This window comes from Delphinus delphis, chromosome 2 (assembly GCF_949987515.2).
Source record: "Delphinus delphis chromosome 2, mDelDel1.2, whole genome shotgun sequence".
NCBI lineage: Eukaryota > Metazoa > Chordata > Mammalia > Artiodactyla > Delphinidae > Delphinus > Delphinus delphis.
Window position 1 is genome coordinate 37,458,652 of NC_082684.1, and position 19,860 is coordinate 37,478,511.

Sequence of the window (19,860 nt, forward strand, 5' to 3'; positions counted from 1 at the left end):
TGGCATGTGGGATCTTCCCGGACTGGGGCACGAACCCGTGTCCCCTGCATCGGCAGGCGGACTCTCAACCACTGCGCCACCAGGGAAGCCCTGTCCTTATTTTAATTCTTTAATTTTTATATCTAGCCCCTGGAATCCTTATGTTCTTTTTTCTAATTTTTGTTCATACTCAAACTTCATGCATTAAAAATTAGCCATGTACCATTTTACTCACGTGAGTCATTTCTCTGAATATTTTTACTTTAAAAATATGGGAGAGATTAAGACAAATTTCTGAGTTGTAATCCACTACTGCTTTAGTTGTGCTTTATTAATCTCTCAGATTCTTAGTCTTGTTTACTAAAAAGTTATAAACATCTGAGCTGCACTGTAATTGGTGCCGAGCTTGTTAAGCACTGACTCTATTCCTCCAGGATTTCTGTTGGAGTAGAAAAGGCCCTTTAAGCAAGACTGTATGTGAGACAAAAAGAGAAACAAGATTCCACATACATCTATCTAGATTTCCCCTTCATTTTCAGATTTGGAGGCTAATCACACAAATTATAAAGGCAGGAGGAGGAGGCAACTTCCACAACCTTGATTCATTGCCTTCACAGCACTGGAGGGCAAGAAGCAATAGTAAGTAGGTACAGCTCTGTAGCTCCACCGCGGGAGAGAGAGGAAAGAAGTGAGAGGAAACAGGGCTGGAGAGAGGTGTTGGATAGTTTTAATTCCCCCTAGTTTTAAAAGGCAAGTAGTCTTTAAATGAACTCTTTGCCTTAATAAGGAAAATTGTACATTATACTCAAAGAAGCTTGTGCTGCTGTAGCTAGTTGCAAAACAAAACAAAAGGTGTGTGTGTCCTGTAACATGAAACTGGGAGAAAACACATCGTGAGGTATGGCTTTCTGAAACTATAAACACCTCAGTTATGTAAAATTAGAGATTATGTTTAATGTTTATATATTTGCTTGCTAATTCTTGGCTGTTAGTATGTGTCTAAAACTAAACCCCCTTTCCTAATGGATTAAACAATCCTTTTTACAGAGTGGTAGTATTTAGAAAGACCCCTGTTCTTTAATGGTGGGAAAGCCATTGCAATAGAGGTTTTGAAGAGGGTCATGGAAAAAAGCGGTCCCAAAGAAAATGATGTCCGCTAAGATGGTATATAGTTTGGAAATTTGTTTTGAGTCGATATTCTCTCTTTACTCTCTGATGGTCTCTGGGTTAGTTACAGAACTCTTATTAGGTTCCTATCAGTAATATATATACCATATTTCATTTAAAGTTGTATTTCAGATCTAATTACTTGATAAACTATTGTATCCAAGACTAAGATGAATCAATTTTCTTGCTTTTTCTACAATATGGCTTTTAAAAAATTCCTGATTTCTCATTTATCTTTTTGTGTATTTCCCCCATCTCTACTTGTTCTAATACTGCATGGCTCCTGTACTGTTTCAATTCTTAACACCTCAACATTTCCCCACAAATCTCTGAGCTCACACTCTTTCAACTAAATCTATGCTAGTCAATATGTCTCTCAATTCTCTTGGCAACTTGTTCTTTTATGCAAATTGTATACAAAAATATGACTTGCATATCTTAAAAATGTGATGTAAACAAAAAGAACAATACCGTTAAATTACTGTTCATAATCACAAAATTATACTTTTAAATACAGGAGTTATTTAAAATCCCTTTCATTATGAGAAGGGCATTATAATGCAAATATAGGAGTTATTTAAAATCCCTTTCATTATGAGAAGGGCATTATAATGCAAGTAATTCACATTAAAAGGCATTCTATTCAACAGATATGTTGATTGGTGGGCCAGTTTTGCCAGTATTTTAATTCACATGTAATTCGTGTAGACCCTGTGTCAGCAACAACTAACAGTAATACTACTTTATCTTAAAAATGATAAACTATTTCCACTTATATGTTCTGTGATTATTTTACGGTTCTCAAATTTTAGTCCTTTACAGAAAAAAAAATAAAGCATGTTGATAAACTGCAATTTGCCATAACACATTCTCTCCAAATCTTAGTATAAAACACAAGACATGATTTTTGCACACTCTACTTTGATAGAACAACCAGATTTGTAATTGATTTCTTTATTTTATTAGATTTGTCAATATACATGGCAGCTTTCTCAAATCTCAAAGTTCCAAAAGTATGTCATTTTAAAGGTGAAAAATCATTTTCCTTTAGATGTCATATTCCTAGAAAGCTATTAAAGTCTATTTATAAACAAAAATAATTCATAAACTAACACACTTTAGAAATCAGAATATTTTAAATTATTTTAAATGAATACAAGATATGCCTTTTTAATTAACTATCATAGTTAAATTTAATATCACAAAACAAAATGACTTGTCCCCACTAATTTCTCAAGTGGGGTAAAGTCATTGGGTTTTACACTTAATATAAGTTTTAAATGTGATTATTAAATGATAATATTTTATCAATTATAGGAAATATTCATTTATAGGAATTTCCTTAGGTTCATCAATCTTTTTAGGCCAAGTTTGAGCCCATGTCAACCTTCAAGGTTAGATTCAGTGCACCTAACCTGCCTATTAAGTTGTCAATTTAAGAATACGAATTTCATTGATAAGACAGGGAATAAACAGTGGCTAAATCACTGTTCAACTTCCAAAAAAAAAAAAAAAAGCTACAGTGAATGGGATAGTTTCAAATAACTAATTATTTAAAACAAACAATTTTTTAAAAAAATTTAAACAGGAACGGCCAATGATGTTGGGTTTAAAATTTCACAGGGTAACTTTAGAAAAAAAAAAACACATAAAAATAGTGAAGTCATCACCTTATTGATAAAAAAAAACTAAACTTTAATAGTCACTGAAGGGGTAACAACCACTTGTAGTCTACATTTAAAAGTAATTTTAATCATAGCTAAAACAAACTAAAAACAAAGAATTCTATTAAAAATAACAAAAATGATAAACATTTAATAACACCTAAAATGTAGATACTTAAGATCCTAAACAAAAAATATTAAAGGTAAAGGGCCTTAAAATTTTTTTCAACAATTCATCTTATAAATTCATTTTCTAAATAGCTCATATCCTTTGCTTTGGTGTTTTGTCTCCTATCAGCTAAACATTATACAGTAGAAAATCACTTATGTTCTTTTCAAATGCTTGGCATTATAATGTGATCTCATATCTTTCCTCAAATTAAACTTTGCTCCACATATTCCACATGTATACAGGTGAACATCCATGTGCTGTTCCAACTGTTCATTATTTGGGAATATCTGAAAGCAGACCTGGCATATAGTCTCACCAGCAGATAAATGAGAAATCATATGCCGTACATGGTCATGTTTTCTGAAGTTGCCTTGATCACAAATGGAACAGACATACCTGGCCATGCCTTTGTGCATATCATTGTGGAGTCGCAACTGACGTTCCCTTAAAAACTGCTTTCCACATGTCTGACAAACAAACTGCTTTTCCTTGGTGTGAACAGTATAGTGTTCTCTTAAGTGACACCGCTGATAAAATCCTTTCCCACACAGATTACAAAAATGCTTTCGTCTGTGATCCCTTTCATTCTCTTCCATGATGGCACTCTTGAACATGTCTTGGTCTAGGCAGCTAGACATATGTTCAACCACTAGATTTTCAGTTTCAAAACGCTGGCCACAATTAGGACATCGAAAAGGACAGGCAGAATGTTTAAATAACTGCTTTTTTTGGATATTGTTTATCTGGAAATGATTGTCCCTAAAATCATCCAACATTTCAACAAACATATCCCTGATTTCAGACTGTTCGTCAGGATTCTCTTCCATGTCCATCTTCTCCTCAGTACTTCCTAACCCGTTCATTGTCAGGTCTTGGGGCTCTCCACATCTCTGGGCATGTTCCTGAAGCTGTCTACCCTTCACAAGTATTTGTCCACATTTGCCACATGCACAGATATTTTCGATGTGTTTGGCTAAGTAATGAGATGACAGGTCCTCCTCAGTTATTGTGAGCCCACACAACTCACAGGATGCGTTTTCAGTATCCTCTTGTACAGGACTGCTGTTGTTAGGGGGCCTCATATTTTCTAAACCACCTCTTTCATCAGTGTTTATTGACATCCGAGGTTTCAGAGCTTTCCTCCCACTTTTTTTAATGCTGACATCTTCTTCAACATAGTATCTATAAAATGGCTCTTCAGGTTCATCTTCTAATTCATCATTGTCAGTGGACTCATTACAGTCTTTATCAGTCACTTTAATAATGTTAAAGTCTTTCAGTTCATCTGTAGGGATATCCTCTGGTTCCATCTTGATAATGATTCTTTTCCTCTCAGCAGCTCTGCTTTTTTCTTCACTGGCTAGTTCAGACTCCACTGTGCTACTTTTTCTGCTTCCAGTGGTTGAAGTTGAGTCATCAGCAGCCTGGCTTGTGTCTCCTCTGTATTTGTCCGTCTGTGCAGAAAATGTTTTAGAAGAATCCTTTTCAACAAATTCAGCTTTGATATTACTGTCTTTTCCATCTCTAATATCCACTATTCTGTGATAGGATCTTGTATTTTGGTATGAATGTCTGTTAGTACAGGTTAGCACATGCTCATCTAGTAACTTCTCACAGCTAAAGCCAAATCCACAACTATCACAGGTAAAACTCCGTCCAAAGCGTCGTGAGACACGTTCTTTTGGAGTAGATAATTTGGACACAGAACTCTTCTTACATACATCAAATAATGGTTCAGGAAAATTACCTAATTGCAAAGACTCTTCATCAGGCTCTCTATTATGTGGTGTATTTACTGTTGAACTTGGCTCTGCACACCATCTATTGGCTTCACTGCCATTTCTAGCCACAGTGTCTTCATACATTCTTACCCCAAATATCATTTTGCTGTTCTGGTTGCTAGAAGCAGAAGATGAACATTTTGAACTAGAACAATCTGCATCCTGTATGTCTTCTAAACAGTCAGGAACATTGTACAGCTGTAGGTAGTTCATTGCCACTTTAAACTGCTCAAAACTGGAAGGAGCTGTCATAATTTTTCCTAAATACATAAACTGCAAAATAAGATCAAAACACTCGGCACTAATTTTCATGTTGCTGAGATTCAGCTGTGCAGTACTATGCTGATGATTCATGAAAAACATTCTAAAATAGGAGCTACAGGCAGCTAGAACTGCTTTGTGTGCTTGAAAGTAAATGTCATCAATTGCAATACAACAGTCACAGAGGAAACCCCATTCCCTTTGGTTGTTTAGCTGCTGAAGGACGTAGCTGCTGTGGCTGGGCTTTGCCATCTTCTATTAATTAGAGACCTATGTAAAACAAAAATATTAAAGTCAGACAGGATATCAGAAAAGCACTTAAAAAAAAGAATAATTTTGATCATGACCTGTGACTTGTGTGAATTTACTATTACAATCAAGGTATGGCTAGCTTTCCAGTCTAATGTAGTAAAGAGCAATAACATATACCTGAATCATTTTTAAAACTTGAAGGTGAAGATACCCAGCCATTTATTCAAGCATCTCGTTTTTATTTTAAGAAATACAAGCAAAGGTATCAAAAGCAAAAATCATACAGTTTTGGTTTCATTACGCCTTTAGGGAAAAAATGTATACGAAATTTGAAAGGAAAAAAGACACTAGTTTAAAAGTACTTGAAGGATACAAACAATGAAAGTTAAATAAAATAGCAATTTAAACTGAAAGTTAGTAATTCAGTCTCAGAGTATTAAAAACTTCTTAGATGATAGATATAAAGGAATGATTGCTCATCCTTAAGGGTGATATGGGTATTCTGGTTGTGTTAAAAGCATCCTTATCTTTTAGATACACAGACTGCTGTATTTATTGATGAAATATCTAAAATATGCTTGCAAATAATCCAGTGGGGTGGGTGTGGGGGCTATAGATGATACAAAACAGGCCATGTGTTGAGAACTATTGACGCTGGGAGGCAGATATAGTTCTATTTTTGCATGGTTGAAAATTTCCTTAGAAAAATTCTATTTACAAAAGCTTATTAGATTACATGGAAATGGCACCAAGCAAATAGGTTTGATCAATGCTCCTCTCTTTTCTTGATTACTGGAGAGGCAATAATTCTATAGAGTCAGAGTATCTGTCTTATATTGCTTGGCTTGCACTTTACAGTATAAAGGACAGTGGATCTATTTGGGAAGGAGATATCTATCCTTAGATTGTAAATTTTTCTTCACTTTTCAATCATTAAAAAAAGAATACAAAAGTAACACACGTTCATTGAAAAAAACTGAAACATAAAAGTACATAGAATAAAAACACACCTTAGGTTGCACACCTCTTTCCAGAGGTAACCTCTCCAATTGTATATCTTCAAATGTTTATGCTATACCTACAGAGTCAACAGCTATTGAGTACCTACTACGTGCCAGGCACATAGTTTTGCTTTTGTTGTTGTTTTTGTTTTTTACCTAAATGGTATTGTACTGTATACACCTTTCTGCAACCAGTTTTCTTCACTTATCAACATATAAATATTTTTAATGTATGGAGCTGACAATGAATAAAGAGAGGAGAGGAGAATACTAAAAGCACTGTAAGTCCTATTACATTACAAAGCGAAAATAAGATCAAATTTTAGCCTTAATTTTTAATCTGTACACATAATACTTCAGAATCTATCATCTACTCAAAAACAAGTTCTTACACAATTTGACTGAGCATAAGAAGAACATTTAACAAGCTGTTCAGAGAAATAAAACGTTCACTCTTCAGTCCACAAACCCTTCATTCCCTACAGTAGAAATTAAAAGATTATCTAACTTTACTAACTTCCACTTGTTTTTTATAAACTGTTTGTTCCAGATCACATGTGGATGACATACCCCTTTCCCCGACTACCTAAGGCCACTCTGCCTCCTTCTTCCTGCCTGAAGACAGGGTAACACAGTAGGCATGGGCACCTGGTGAAATGAAGGTGGCTTTTAATGAGAGCTGCTGCCTTCCTAAACTTGCAACCTCTAGGCCTTTTCTGTAAGCCAAATCAAGTATTTCAAGAAGGTACAATATTTCAACCTTGTGTAACTCAGATATCTGTACTAGAATTGAAGAGTCATGCTCAGTATGTACCCATATACAAAATGCAATGTATGCGCAGATCTTTATCAATGTGTTATTTATAACTTGTAATGCCTCACAATAAGGTAGTTGTAAGTAAACCAAGGTAAATCTACTTCTTAAAATTCACCATCATGTGGCCTTTATGAAAATTATATTTATGAATGAAGGCTGTAGAAGAAAATAAGAAAAGTTTTCAGGATGGAAAGTCAAGTAAATAAACACAGGCTATGAAATTATGTAAGGATTACAATTACATAAAACAAATCCAAACAACAAAACCTTATTCAAAGGGTTAACACACACACACACACACACACACACACACACACACACACACACAGAAAAATACTGACCCCAAGCCTATTTTATGCAGGATGAGATTTCTAGGTCTATAGACATTTTACAGGATTCAGAGAGACCTTTAATGAAAAAAGAGGTAGAGGGATAGATATTATCTCAATTCTTTTCCCCCTAGTAATAAGAGTTGTTCAAAAATGAAACGAACTCATCTAGAGGATAATGAGTGCCCCGTGTAGAAGCAGGGATGAAATATTGTTGCGGACAGTATGGTACAGTGAAAAGCGCACAGGCTTTGGATCAGACAGGCCTGAGTTCCAACCTAGCTTTGCCACCTTAGGTAACTTGTTTGTCCTCATTGACTCCAAGTTTCCTGAACTGTCAAAGTGGGGATAATAATACCTCAAAAAAGTGGCATGGACATATATACACCACCAAATGTAAGAGAGCTAGTGGGAAGCAGCCGCATAGCACAGCTGTACGGTGATCAGCTCGGTGCTTTGTGACCACCTACAGGGGTGGGATAGGGAGGGTGAGAGGGAGACACAAGAGGGAGGGGATACGGGGATATGTGTATATGTATAGCTGATTCACTTTGTTATACAGCAGAAACTAACACACCATTGTAAAGCAATTATACTCCAATAAAGATGTTAAATAATAATACCTCAAAAAGCATATCAGACATTAAGGTTCACAGGAGCAATGTGTAAACTGGCACATGATAATTAATGGAAGTAACACTGGCAATTGTGACAGTGGTGACGCTTCCTTAAGCGTAGGAGGTAAGTTTGACGAGATAATCTTACGGTTTCCTTCCATATAAGAGTCCAGCAGTATGAAAGCCAATAGTTTATCTGTTAAAACTTTCAGGTTTTAAATGCCCTGTGGTTGAAATAATGACAAGAAGAGCTTAAAAATTCCAAGGACCCTTCTAATCTAAAGGAAAAGCAGTTTTATGGTCAGCAACCAAAATTAATGCAGCTACATAGAAGACCGATATGATAGACACATCTGTAGCTATAGTCATAATTCAATTAGATTAGTGAACATACATTCTGTATTAACATAAACAAGACACTAAAGCATATAAGAGCATCAACAGCATTTTAACACACATTTATTAATTCAACAAACATTTGTTGAGTATTTTAGTGTACCAGGCACTGTATAAAGTACTGAGAATCAGCAATAGCATAGGCATTCTATAATCTCAAGGATACCTCACTGAGGGGAATTTTAATTTGTTCTAGATGAGTGACTTCATTGAACGTGTACTCAGCAGAGTGCCTACTCTGTACGTGAAGGCACTGTGCTGTGGTGGAGAGAACAGGGCTCCGGGTCAGACACACCCGAGTATGAATCCCACTGCTCCCACATCCCTCTGTATTTCTATCTTCGCCTCATATGGCTGGAAGCTGAACAAGTACCTTTTTGTCAAAAATTAATGCTAACACTACAGCTCCTAGGCTGACCTAAAACTGTAGTTTCTCCAATGTTATTATGCAAATGCCCAAGTTCTGAGTAAAGTGGATTTTAGGGAGAGTAACTTTTAATAGCAATCATTCACACATTGTACCAACAACTCTGTTCTTGTTACACCTCATTCAGAAAAGTTTTAAGAAGGCTTAATAACAGCAAAACAAAAACAAATAAACAAAAAGGCGGGAGGTGGAATCATGGGTGAAGGATCTAAATTCCTGTGAGACTTTTAGCTTGTTATGTCTTGAGAATAATTTTTGCATTAAAATGTTTATATTTCACTCACTTTTATTAATTAAATAATAATTTCATTCAAATTCCAAAAGAGGTTTGCTCTCTTCAATTTTTAAAATATCCTTAATAATGCTACCCAAAATACTTAGTGAACTTTGTTATAGTAAAGCTTGTTACCTGTTTTTAATAATTGCTTATATTTCAATTCTTGTTTTTATAATGGCATTGTGTGATTGCTTTTGTTTGTGTTACTAGCTACATCACTGGTAGAACAAGTTTGTACAGCTAGAAGTTCTTCAAGGGCTGGGGTTGAGAGCAGAAACTTCAAACGTGATCCAAAGCCAGGGGTTCTCCTAAGGCTAGGATACCCAGTGTGGATGCAGTTCTCCAGAGGAATAAGGAGGTAGGTGATGCAAAAAAGTTTACACTGAATTTAAAAAATTTTAGTTTGAAAAAGTTTAACCAGCTCATCTCAAATTCAAAAACAGCTACCAAACACATTAAGAATATTCAGTAATTTAGATATTCATAGGCTTTTAGAGCTTAGAGATCTAATCTAGTCCAACATGCTTATTTCATAGAAGGACAAAGATGTTGTGCTGTTAAACAATGTATCAAGGGTTAACTGTGGTAAAGTATTATAGGTACTAGGATTCCTGCCCACCCAGCTGGGTACTAACCACTGAACTGTGGTTACTACATGCTCCTTGGTATCATGCAGTGTACCCCCATATGTAAAGAACAGTCGGCAAGGACTGGGCATGAGTCCTTACCATAGCGTTTGTTAAGGCCCTTGCACAAGAAACTACGCCCTCTGAACTCTATCTGTAATGTGGTTATACCTGTATATGCACATCTAGTCTCACTCAGTAGACATGTTCCCTAAATTATACTCTGTAAGCTGTTTCAGTAAATTTCTCACTGACACAGTAAGGTTTCAGAAATACTTTTCCTTCTTTGCTAAGTCTCTTAAATGGAAAAAAAGTTTTGCTGGACGTTTCTTTTGCCTTAGCCTTAGTGAAATGATAATTTAAGGGTCTATAAATAAGCATATAAAGTGAATGAAGAAGCAACTTAAAGGAGTTTTTGAGTGACTCCTTCCATAAGGTAAACAACCACCCTCTGCGTCCCAGACTTGCATTATCAAGGACATTCCCGAGAACTATTTGCATAGCCTCAGTGAGTCTACAGTTCAGCGTCCCAATCTCTGAACTACTAACAATTACCTCCAGGTCTCAAGGGACATTTAAGTACCTACATTCATTTCCTCGTACCTATTTCTATGTCTTATATGACTGAATGTATATATATATATGGATTTAACCTGTGGGCTATAGACTAGCTTCTTAAGAAGCTTGAAAGGTAGTGAAAGGATTCTCCCCTGTTTATAAATCAGAGTATCAGAATGTATTGAACACCTACAATGTTCCCAACATGGCATAAAGCATTGAGGTGGAGAAGGATGGTATACAGTAGAGCTAATTACATATGAGGGATTACATTTTATACCAAGAAACGATTTGAGAAAAATTAAGTACTGAATTATATTGAATAAAGTTCAGTATGCATTTAGAAAAGGCATGAATTGTACTAGAACAGTAGTGGGCTTTAGGAAGGATTTGAGTGAAGTCTTGATGAATGAGTAGAAGAAAGAAAAAGAGAAAGTGGTGTGGGGAAGGCATTTCAGGTATCTGTATTGGTGTGTACGTAAAAAATTGGGGAGGGTACACAGCAGCATAAACAAAAGCTTGGAAATGTAATGGGAGGGAAGGTAAATTTGTTTTACTGGCCTTAGTACCAATGTGCCAGGACCTAGTCTAAGCAGGTAGGTGTGTGTGTGTGTGTGTGTGTGTGTGTGTGTGTGTGTGTGTGTGTGTGTGTGTGTGTGTGTGTGTGTGTGTGATATCTGCTTAGATTAGAGCCTGGCGCATCAATAGTAAGATATATATACATATATATACACATATATATGTATATATATAGTGTATTATATATAAAACGTGTATGTATGCATGTAAATATGTGTATCATGTTATCATTTAATCCTCATAACAAACTCTACAAAGTACGTACTGTTTTAAGACCCATTTCCAGATAAGAAAACAGAACACAATGTTATATAACCTTCCTAAGGCCACAGAGGACTGGGTGAGATTAGAACACAAGCAATATGACTCTTGAGCCTGAGATCATAGCCTTAACGACTTTGCCACCTATAAAAATAAGGTCACCTTGGCAAAATTCTTTCCTAGAATTCCATTTTCTAGGGTATACAGTGTTCCAATCTCTAAATTTAAACTTAATTCTTTAGGTTTTCTCCTTGAGATTTCCAGTAAGAACTGGCTGTACAGGCTCCCAAAGATAAAAGGTTTTAATTCCAGGCATTGAAATTGGACAGACACGATCAAGTTTAGAAAATCTTATTCACTTTTTAGAACAAGCATCCTGGCTGATTATTAGACTGCAAATTCAGTCCTTAGTACAGGAAGTTCTGAAATTGTAACTGGGTTATGTTCCAAAACTTTATTTTTAAGTTAGTTATTTGGAACTTGAAACACATATTCCCATAGAAACAAAGCTATAAATGGTGGCTCCATTCTGTGCTCACACCCATTTGGATCTTTAAAAACCCAAATGGAGCTGTGTGTTCATTCGTCCTAACGGTGCTGTAGTAGTACTTGCATCTTTAGGACTAACAGAGGGACTGTACAGCAATGCCTACTACACTCAACTCTCCAGGATGGGGACGAGGCTAAATGGCCTTTGTGTTCCCCGTGCCTAGCACACTGCCCATGTAGTTGGCACTTAATGCATGCTTGTTAAATGAAAGTGTTAAAAAAGAGCCCAGGGAGCAGACACCGATAGATTTGAATACCAGCTCTCCTACTTATTCAGCTATGAATTTTCTTCACCTCTCTAAGCCTGCTTTCCTCATGTATTAAATAGAGATAATCATACTTCTAAACAGAACTCTTGTATAAACTAGAGATGACAAATGTTTGTCTTTTCAATCCAAGAGGAATAGGATTTTTCTTAAACATTAATGTCATCATTGTGAACAAAGTTCACAGAATTTTACCAAGTGATGATCAAGTTCAACCCGCTACGTCATAGATAAGAAAACAAATGGAGGCCCTGAGAGGTTAAGTCACGTACTCAAAGTCATGTCTTGTTTTCGTGGCTGACAGGATGGGACCTTGGTCTCCTCAATCCTGGTCTAGGGCTCTTCCTTCTATTCTAACAGCTGCCCCCATATATAGCAACACCTAGCTGTCTGCTTGCTTCTCTGCATCAATTATATCTTCCTGAAAAATAGGAGCTGTTCAAATTTGCAAGGGTTGTTTGCACCTGCACAAAATGGCCCGAGGCTGTTATGCTCTTGGAGACTGTAGTTTGTTGGATGGTATTTTTCTGTCTCCCTACTTGTCAGGCCAACAGCTGTCACTTGTAAAAGGTGTGCTGATCTCCTGCTGCCCACCATTTCAATGTTATGAGTTATGAAATTAGACAAAAACTCATTGAAACTGAATCTACATAAATAATTTAATTTTCTGTGAGGACCTAGGGCAGTGTTCTATGCATAAGATAAGGTTTTAATTCATGCACTTTGTTTAATCTATCTTAATTGTTGACAGGCAACAAATTGCCTTACTCTTTCGCTTCAGGTCAGGCCACTGGATAGCTGGCGTTGTCAACCAAATAACTCTGAATAACTGAGGTGTTACTGTAGTTAAGCTGCTAGGTCTGGGAAATGAATTCATCCACACAGAAAGCAAAGGGAACATAGGGGCTCCTGAAATTTTCCTCTCTTCCTCCAGGAGTGGAAGAGGAAAAGCATTTAATTCAGGCAGTCTAAATGTTGATCTGTTTATCCTAAAGAGACAACATGGCATCTTCTGACCACCAGAGGGCACTGGGGTGAAGAGCAGGCTTCTCTCAGCAAAAAGCAGCTTCACCAGGAAGTCCCTTTTTGCACGTGGCATTCGTATTCTTAGGGTTCATCTTGTGGAACTCCTATCTATTCCAGCATACTCACGCTGTGACTTTGTCTGGGACCCACCTGAAACTGCTCCTCCCCCTTCTCCAGCATGCACCAATCACCCGGGATTCTTGGGAGTCACCTGGGACTTCTTCCTCATAATTAACTATTAAGTCTTGCCAGTTTTCTCACTATTTCTCAAATTTGCCCCTCGATTCCATCTTTACCTTCCCTGTCCTCTGAGGCCTCTATCATTACTCCTGAATTATTACAATAGGCTCCTTAACTGGTCCCTCAAATCCATCCTTCACCCTCAGATGATTCATAAAGAACAAAAATCAGACCCTGTTATTCTGCTTCTGTGGGTCCTTTCACATACCCTCAGACTGAAGAGCAAACTCCTTCCCAAGGGATACAAAAGCCCTCCGTGCCCCCCCATCTAGTCTCCTATGTGGCTACTTCCTGCTTCAAACTTCTGTTCAAGCGGCATAAAACTGCTGGCCACCACCCCATCCTCCGAGCCCATATACTTCATGTATTTCCTACCTCCATTTTTACTCATGCTGATTGGTTCTTCTGTCTGAACCGGCCACATATCTTTTAAGAATCAGTTTATCACCTCCTCCAGAAAGCCTTCTGCAAGACCTCCCTCTCCCACTGTTTTAGGTTTTGATATTACTCTGTGTATTATCTCCTTATTTTGCACTTACTATGCTATTTTTTAAATCATCAGAACAGCAACATAAAGTAGATGTTAAAGCACAGACTAACCAGACTGTCTGGGTTCAAATTCTGGCTCTGTCACTTATTAGGTGTGTGAACTTGAGCAGGTTGCATCCAATCTGTGCCTCAGTTCTCTCATCTGAGAATGGGGATTGTAATCCTTCCTAGGGTTTAGTTACTGTAAGACAGTGTGTCACGGAGCAAGCGCTAAATAAGAATCAGCTACCACAATTATGTGTATGTTGGTCTCCCTACTAGACTATGAGCAACTTGAAGGCCAATATTTTGGCTTGTTCGATTCTCTGCAACACAGTGTGTGTACTCAGTAAACGTTGCTGCATGAAAACTGGTGAGGCACGGGGATATGGGGATATATGTATACATAGAGCTGATTCACTTTGTTGTATAGCAGAAACTAACACAACATTATAAAGCAATTATACACCAATAAAGATATATATATAAAAAAGAAAACTGGGGCTTCCCTGGTGGCGCAGTGGTTGAGAGTCCGCCTGCTGACGCAGGGGGCACGGGTTCGTGCCCCGGTCCGGGAAGATCCCACATGCCGCGGAGCGGCTGGGCCCGTGAGCCATGGCCGCTGAGCCTGTGCGTCCGGAGCCTGTGCTCCGCAATGGGAGAGGCCACGACAGTGAGAGGCCCTCGTAACGCAAAAAAAAAAAAAAAAAAAAAGAAAGAAAACTGGTGAGGCAGCTCTAAGATGATGGGAGGGACTACCCAGTTTCCTTCTTTCAGCAAGTCCACACATAATATTTTTTAACTGTACTGTTTCCAATTGTGTAGCTCCAAGTGCTACATTTTTAACTCTAACCAAAATCCTGAAAATTTCAACCTTATGTAATTAAGTCAATGAAACCAATAAAAAGAGTATCATAAAAAGTATGTTCATGCCAAGAAGTTTAACTCCATTTTTAAGTCTTAAATCTATTTAACATTTAAGATTTCCCCTCATCCCAAAGCAACTAACACAGCAAAAGCCTTCATGCTTTCATACATGCTATTCCCTTTGCTTAGAGCCTTTTCAACGTCCAGCTCACTCTCTTCAGGACATTCTTTCTGATTCCAGGGTAAGGTAGATGCCTCTTCTGTACTTCCCAAACAGTCTATACCTACAACTATAGGGTGAAAAATAATGTATCATCCACACTGGGATGCTATGTCTATCATCACACTTACAGCAGGGATTATAATGATATGGTTCCCCTGCTTTGCTGTAAGCTGCTTGAGATCATGGCACTGTCTTAGTCATTGCTGTATCCCCTGGGCCTCTAACAGTTGCCTGACATTTAGTTGATATTTGATCAGTTTTTGAATGAATAAGTGTTGAAGAAAGCAGGTTTTATATTGCTTATCAATTTTTTGCATTATTTCAATTATGGCAAAGTTTATATAGTAGTCAAAAATCTACAAAGTGATTTCCCATACATTACACAACTGATCCTTATAACAACCCCGGGGTAGGTATCCTTATTATCCTCATTTTGTGAATGAGGAAACAGGTTCAGTGGTTGGTACTCAAGCGCTCATCTTGTAAGATGGGACTCAAACTCTGACCCTTTTCATTCAGAGCCCTAAGTTTCTGTTTTTGTAAACCAGAAAACACTCTTTCTGGCAATGACTATTAACTAACATGTCCCCTTGGACATTCTAAGCCTCCCAGAGTCACCCCATTCTCATAAAGCCCCATATTGCAGGCAGAATGCCCTGCACTCCCCATCTCCACTTCCATCTTCTGACTCCCACGGCCCATCAGAGGAAGCCCTCCCCTAATACAAAAGATTTAAAGTGAGGATGGAGCTCTTCAGTTATCTCTAAAAAGGATCGCATGCATCTCACACAGACAACAAACAGAAAATCTGGTTGGCAATTTAATTCTTTCTTTAATTTGCCAATTTTATTTTGCAAATGATTTGTTCCCAACACTCTCAAATAACAAATGCTGTGATTTAACTTCTATGTACTATTTTGGGGATTTGTTTTCAGAACATCAATTACTTCACAGCTTACTCTTCTTGAATATACCAGGCTAAGGAATAAGTGATTCTGTACTCTAAGACTTCTTATACAGATAACTATACATGGCACAATATAAGTATACTTAGAAATCTATCTTAAATATGTACTGTCTCCTTCTAGGCCACATCTGAAAACCACAGTCATTAATCCCCTTCTTTCCTCTAATTTCCTTTCCTTGATGTTTGGTATGCTACCTCTCGATATAGATCAAGAGGGACCTCTCATCCTGTAACAGCACAGGGATTATCTTGGCAGTGGCCTTAATGGCAAGTATACCCACTCCTTCCCAACTATAGATTATGAAACTCTTTACAAATGTGAGGGTTTTGTTTTGTTTTGTTTTAATGAGTTTGGCAAGTATAAATCAACCCATCAAATGCTTGACACCAACATTAACATTATAAGTGTGAGAACTAGCCCACCAAGCTACAGTAAGTACTTCGTAAGGACAAACTTACAATAGCAGCCCTGTTGTATTTAAGCTCTCACGTCTGCTACTTAATCATAGAATTTTAAATAAGTCCAATGCAAAACATTCCCTTTCCTCTACCTGGACAATTCTCACCAACCTGAGCAGTGAATAGAGAACATGAGCCCATGAATCATCACGGCCATCCCTAGCCAGGGTGAGGCACACACAGCAGCACAGTATGACCAAATGTTGCTTTCTCTCATTTTAAACAAGAAATTGACTGTTAACAGAGATTACCTCTGGGGAGTGGGAGTCAGAAATGACTTTCATTTTTGTTTTTTATCTACTTCGGTATAGGTTGAATTTTTACAAAGAGCTTGAATTTTATATAAAAGCATTTCCATTCTGAGAAAAAAAGAGACACTCATCCCTTTTAATTTGGTTCCCATAAGAGTATAAGAATAATGTCAATATTTTATGGTAAGAGATACCAGCACAAGAAGAAAAAATCAGGAGAAAAAAAATCCGATAGACACCAAAATGACCTCTCAAGCAAATATATCTCAATTTTTTTCAAATATATCTCAATTCTTTTTTGGAAGACAACAGATTGTGGCTTAAAAGTAAAAATCTATGGAAAATTTTCTGCATTTTTATCCCAAATGGTTTCCCCCCCTTTAGGGCCAGAAGCTTAATAGCAAAGGCTTAGCACTTTTCCTGGATGGAAGAGAGGCCTGAAAGCAGGCACTTCTTTTCTCTTGCACATTAGAATGGCTGTCCTGCAAGGAACACAGAAATACCCTTAAAAAGCTCCATGGACTATACCTTTCCCGGAGCCTGGCAAAAGAGGAGAATGCGGAAACAGTACAAAAATTTAGCTGTGTTAAAGCGAAATCAAACACAAGGTCAACAGCAAGTGGCTGAGACTGTGCTCTGCCCTGCTAAGGTCCTGGTTAAATACGGTTTCTCTTTTCTCCGACAATGATGCAACCAGGGCTCCCCACTGCCTCCAATTTAGGCCGTGTTGGGGTAGGAAGAATAGAAAGGCTTCAGGTAAGATTGCTCAACGTGAGTTATTTCTCTATACCATGAAAATTTGGTCGTAATGGAGAAATCTGCTTTTAAAATGAATGTAAGATGCTGATTGAAAGCTCTACTTGCAGACTGTCATTATTTTACCAATCTTTGGGAAAGCACTGCACCTCCACTATGCTTCAATTTTCTCTGTTTAAGATGAGGAAGCCCCATCTAGCTTCCAAATACGTTCAGTTATTATTGAGACTTTATTAGATATCCAGCAAGTGATTCAAAAGGCGTTTTGAGGTTCTGATGGCCAGCCATCATTCAAGCTTCATCGTTTTGTATTCCAAGTGTCCTCATCATATCCATTTGCAATGACAAAATTTCATAATTTCAAAGGAGCGGGTGGTGATTGCTTTGGAGTTATCATGAGAACTGCATCCTTCACCAAATCTGCTCCAGAGTGCCTTGAACTTCAGCTCAAGAGACTGATTCTAAGTCTCAGAAAGCCTGGGACCACTTCTTGGGATCGAGTGTCAAAGGGAAAATTGTTCCTGGCATAGCTTTCCTGCCGTGATACATACTGCATGGAAATATACTTAGGCCAATAAATAAACTGCGTGTACCTACCACGTTGAAGCTTGATTTAGGAATATTATTACACACAGACAAATTCCATACTGTCCCCAGAAAACATCAAGGACTTTCATCAACATCTCCCTGACGCTCCCAATTTGGAAAATGTCATGTCAACCTTTCAGATCACGCAGACGCGCTGCTTAGGTAGGAAGGGAGACTGGGAGGGTGGCTGAGCTCAGACCCAAACCTACATATTTTATTGGTAACAACTCCTGATCTACATCCAACACATTTACCGAACACTAACAGAACTTCTAGCAAGCGCCCACCACTGGAAGCGAAAGCACTCTCTTCCCAAGAAACAGATCTTTCCACCGAAAATCCCCAAACCCGAGACCTACCACTTTTTACTGAACAAAAAGCTTGTGTGCCGGGAGGGAGTGGGAAAAACCGTGGCAAGAATTTGCACGGCTCTTACGCCTCCTCCCTCGGAGCGCGCCCAAGTCTGCGGCCTCGGGCCCCGGGACACTTCCCCTCCCACCCGCCAAGGAGCTGCGGCTGTAAGTTGAGAGAAGCGGGCTCTGGGCACGTCAATCAACCGGGTCCTCCCGCCTCCCGTCTACACCTCCCCTCCCCCCTCAAAAAAATAAAGGCAGAGAAAGAAAGGAAAAAGAAGGTAACTAATTTGGGAACTAGTCTCCGTGGGGGCTTCGCCTCCGACCCAGGGAGGCCACATGTCCCCGACCAGGCGCGCCGGCGGGCGGCGGGATCAAGCAGGCGGCCCAGCAGCCACCCGTGGCCGGGTCCTCGCCGCGCGCCCGCCGCGCTCCGGCTCCCCGCACTGGTCGGCGCCGCTCCGGCCCCGCACGCCGCCAAGCCCGCTGCCCGCCGCCTTCCGGCCCGGGCCAAAGTTGCGCAAATAGCCCCACAACTGGCAAATACTCACCGGCCGCAGCAGGAACCGGGGCTGCGGAGATTTTAGGGAGTTTAAGGCAAATCGGCCACGGGAAAGGCGGGCGGAGGCAGAAGGGCCGAGAGCTGCAGTGGCGGCGGCGCGCGGCGCTCGGGCTGGGCTGCGCGGAGAGGCTCTGGCTCTGCCAGGGACTGTGCTGCAACAAAGGACTTCCGCTGCCGCACAGCCGCGCCTGCCGCACCGCACTGAGCCGGCCCCGCTTACGCGGCGACTCCGGGTCTGCCCACCAGTTCGCTGCGGCGTCCGCCAGCCTTCCCCTCCCTCTCGACCGCCCACCCACTCCGCCGCTGGCTGCTAGGGGCACCCGCGGTCGCCTGTTTGTTGCAACAAGTTTCTGCGTCGGGCTCCGAGGAGGCTGGCGCAACCCGCACCGCGGGGGCCGGCGCGGCGGCGGCCTGACCACCCCTCTCGCCCCTTTCCCAAGGGTAGGCTTGGGACCTCCTCCTCCTCCTCCTGTTTGCACAGCTGGATGGGACTGGGCTCCTCCCGACTCCCCAAGGGCAGGATGCTGCTTTCCCACTCCGTCCAGATGTCAGACCCCGGCCCCAAAGGGCTCAGCAGCTAGGCCTTCCCTCACAGTACGTCCCTGGCGTTCTGGGGGCGCCGGCACCCTTGCCCTGAGCCGTGCGCGGCCAGTCGATTCAGGATCGCCCATTCCCCGCGCCTCCCCCACCCTTGCCTTCCGTGGGCCTGTCCGCCTCTGGCCTTGAGTCACTTCCCCCGCCATGCCCCACCCCGCCCAGCCGGCCTCCCCTCCCAGGCTCCCGTGGCTCAGCTTCCCTGGCCCCGCGCCCTCACCCCTCTTTCCGCGAACACGCGGGAGCATCCTTCCCCGCCCCCATCTCCTAACTGAGGGGATGCTTGTGCTTTTGCACACCCTGGGGAAAGTCCCCGGGTCACGCGGTTGTGTGTGGGGAGCCTGACGCTCAGGCTCGTCTCCACGCTTCCGCCTACAGAGTCGCGAACTAGCGACCGTGGCGAAGCCACCCGGAGCGCGGACCGACCCCCCGCCCGGCCACTTGAGCGGGCGGGCGGGCGCGCGAGT

At 40.2% G+C, this 19,860-nt stretch overlaps 1 protein-coding gene across 1 annotated transcript; it reads right to left on the bottom strand.

Moving 5' to 3' along the window:
• Positions 1-2,095: 2,095 nt before the first annotated feature.
• On the bottom strand, positions 2,096-19,481 carry ZBTB1 (zinc finger and BTB domain containing 1). The gene is made up of 2 exons (XM_060004409.2): positions 18,789-19,481; positions 2,096-5,294 (listed from the first exon to the last, which is right to left on the bottom strand). Exon 2 carries the CDS (start codon positions 5,274-5,276, stop codon positions 3,135-3,137), a length of 2,142 nt encoding a protein of 713 aa, XP_059860392.1. The 5' UTR covers positions 5,277-5,294; positions 18,789-19,481; the 3' UTR covers positions 2,096-3,134.
• Positions 19,482-19,860: the final 379 nt, after the last annotated feature.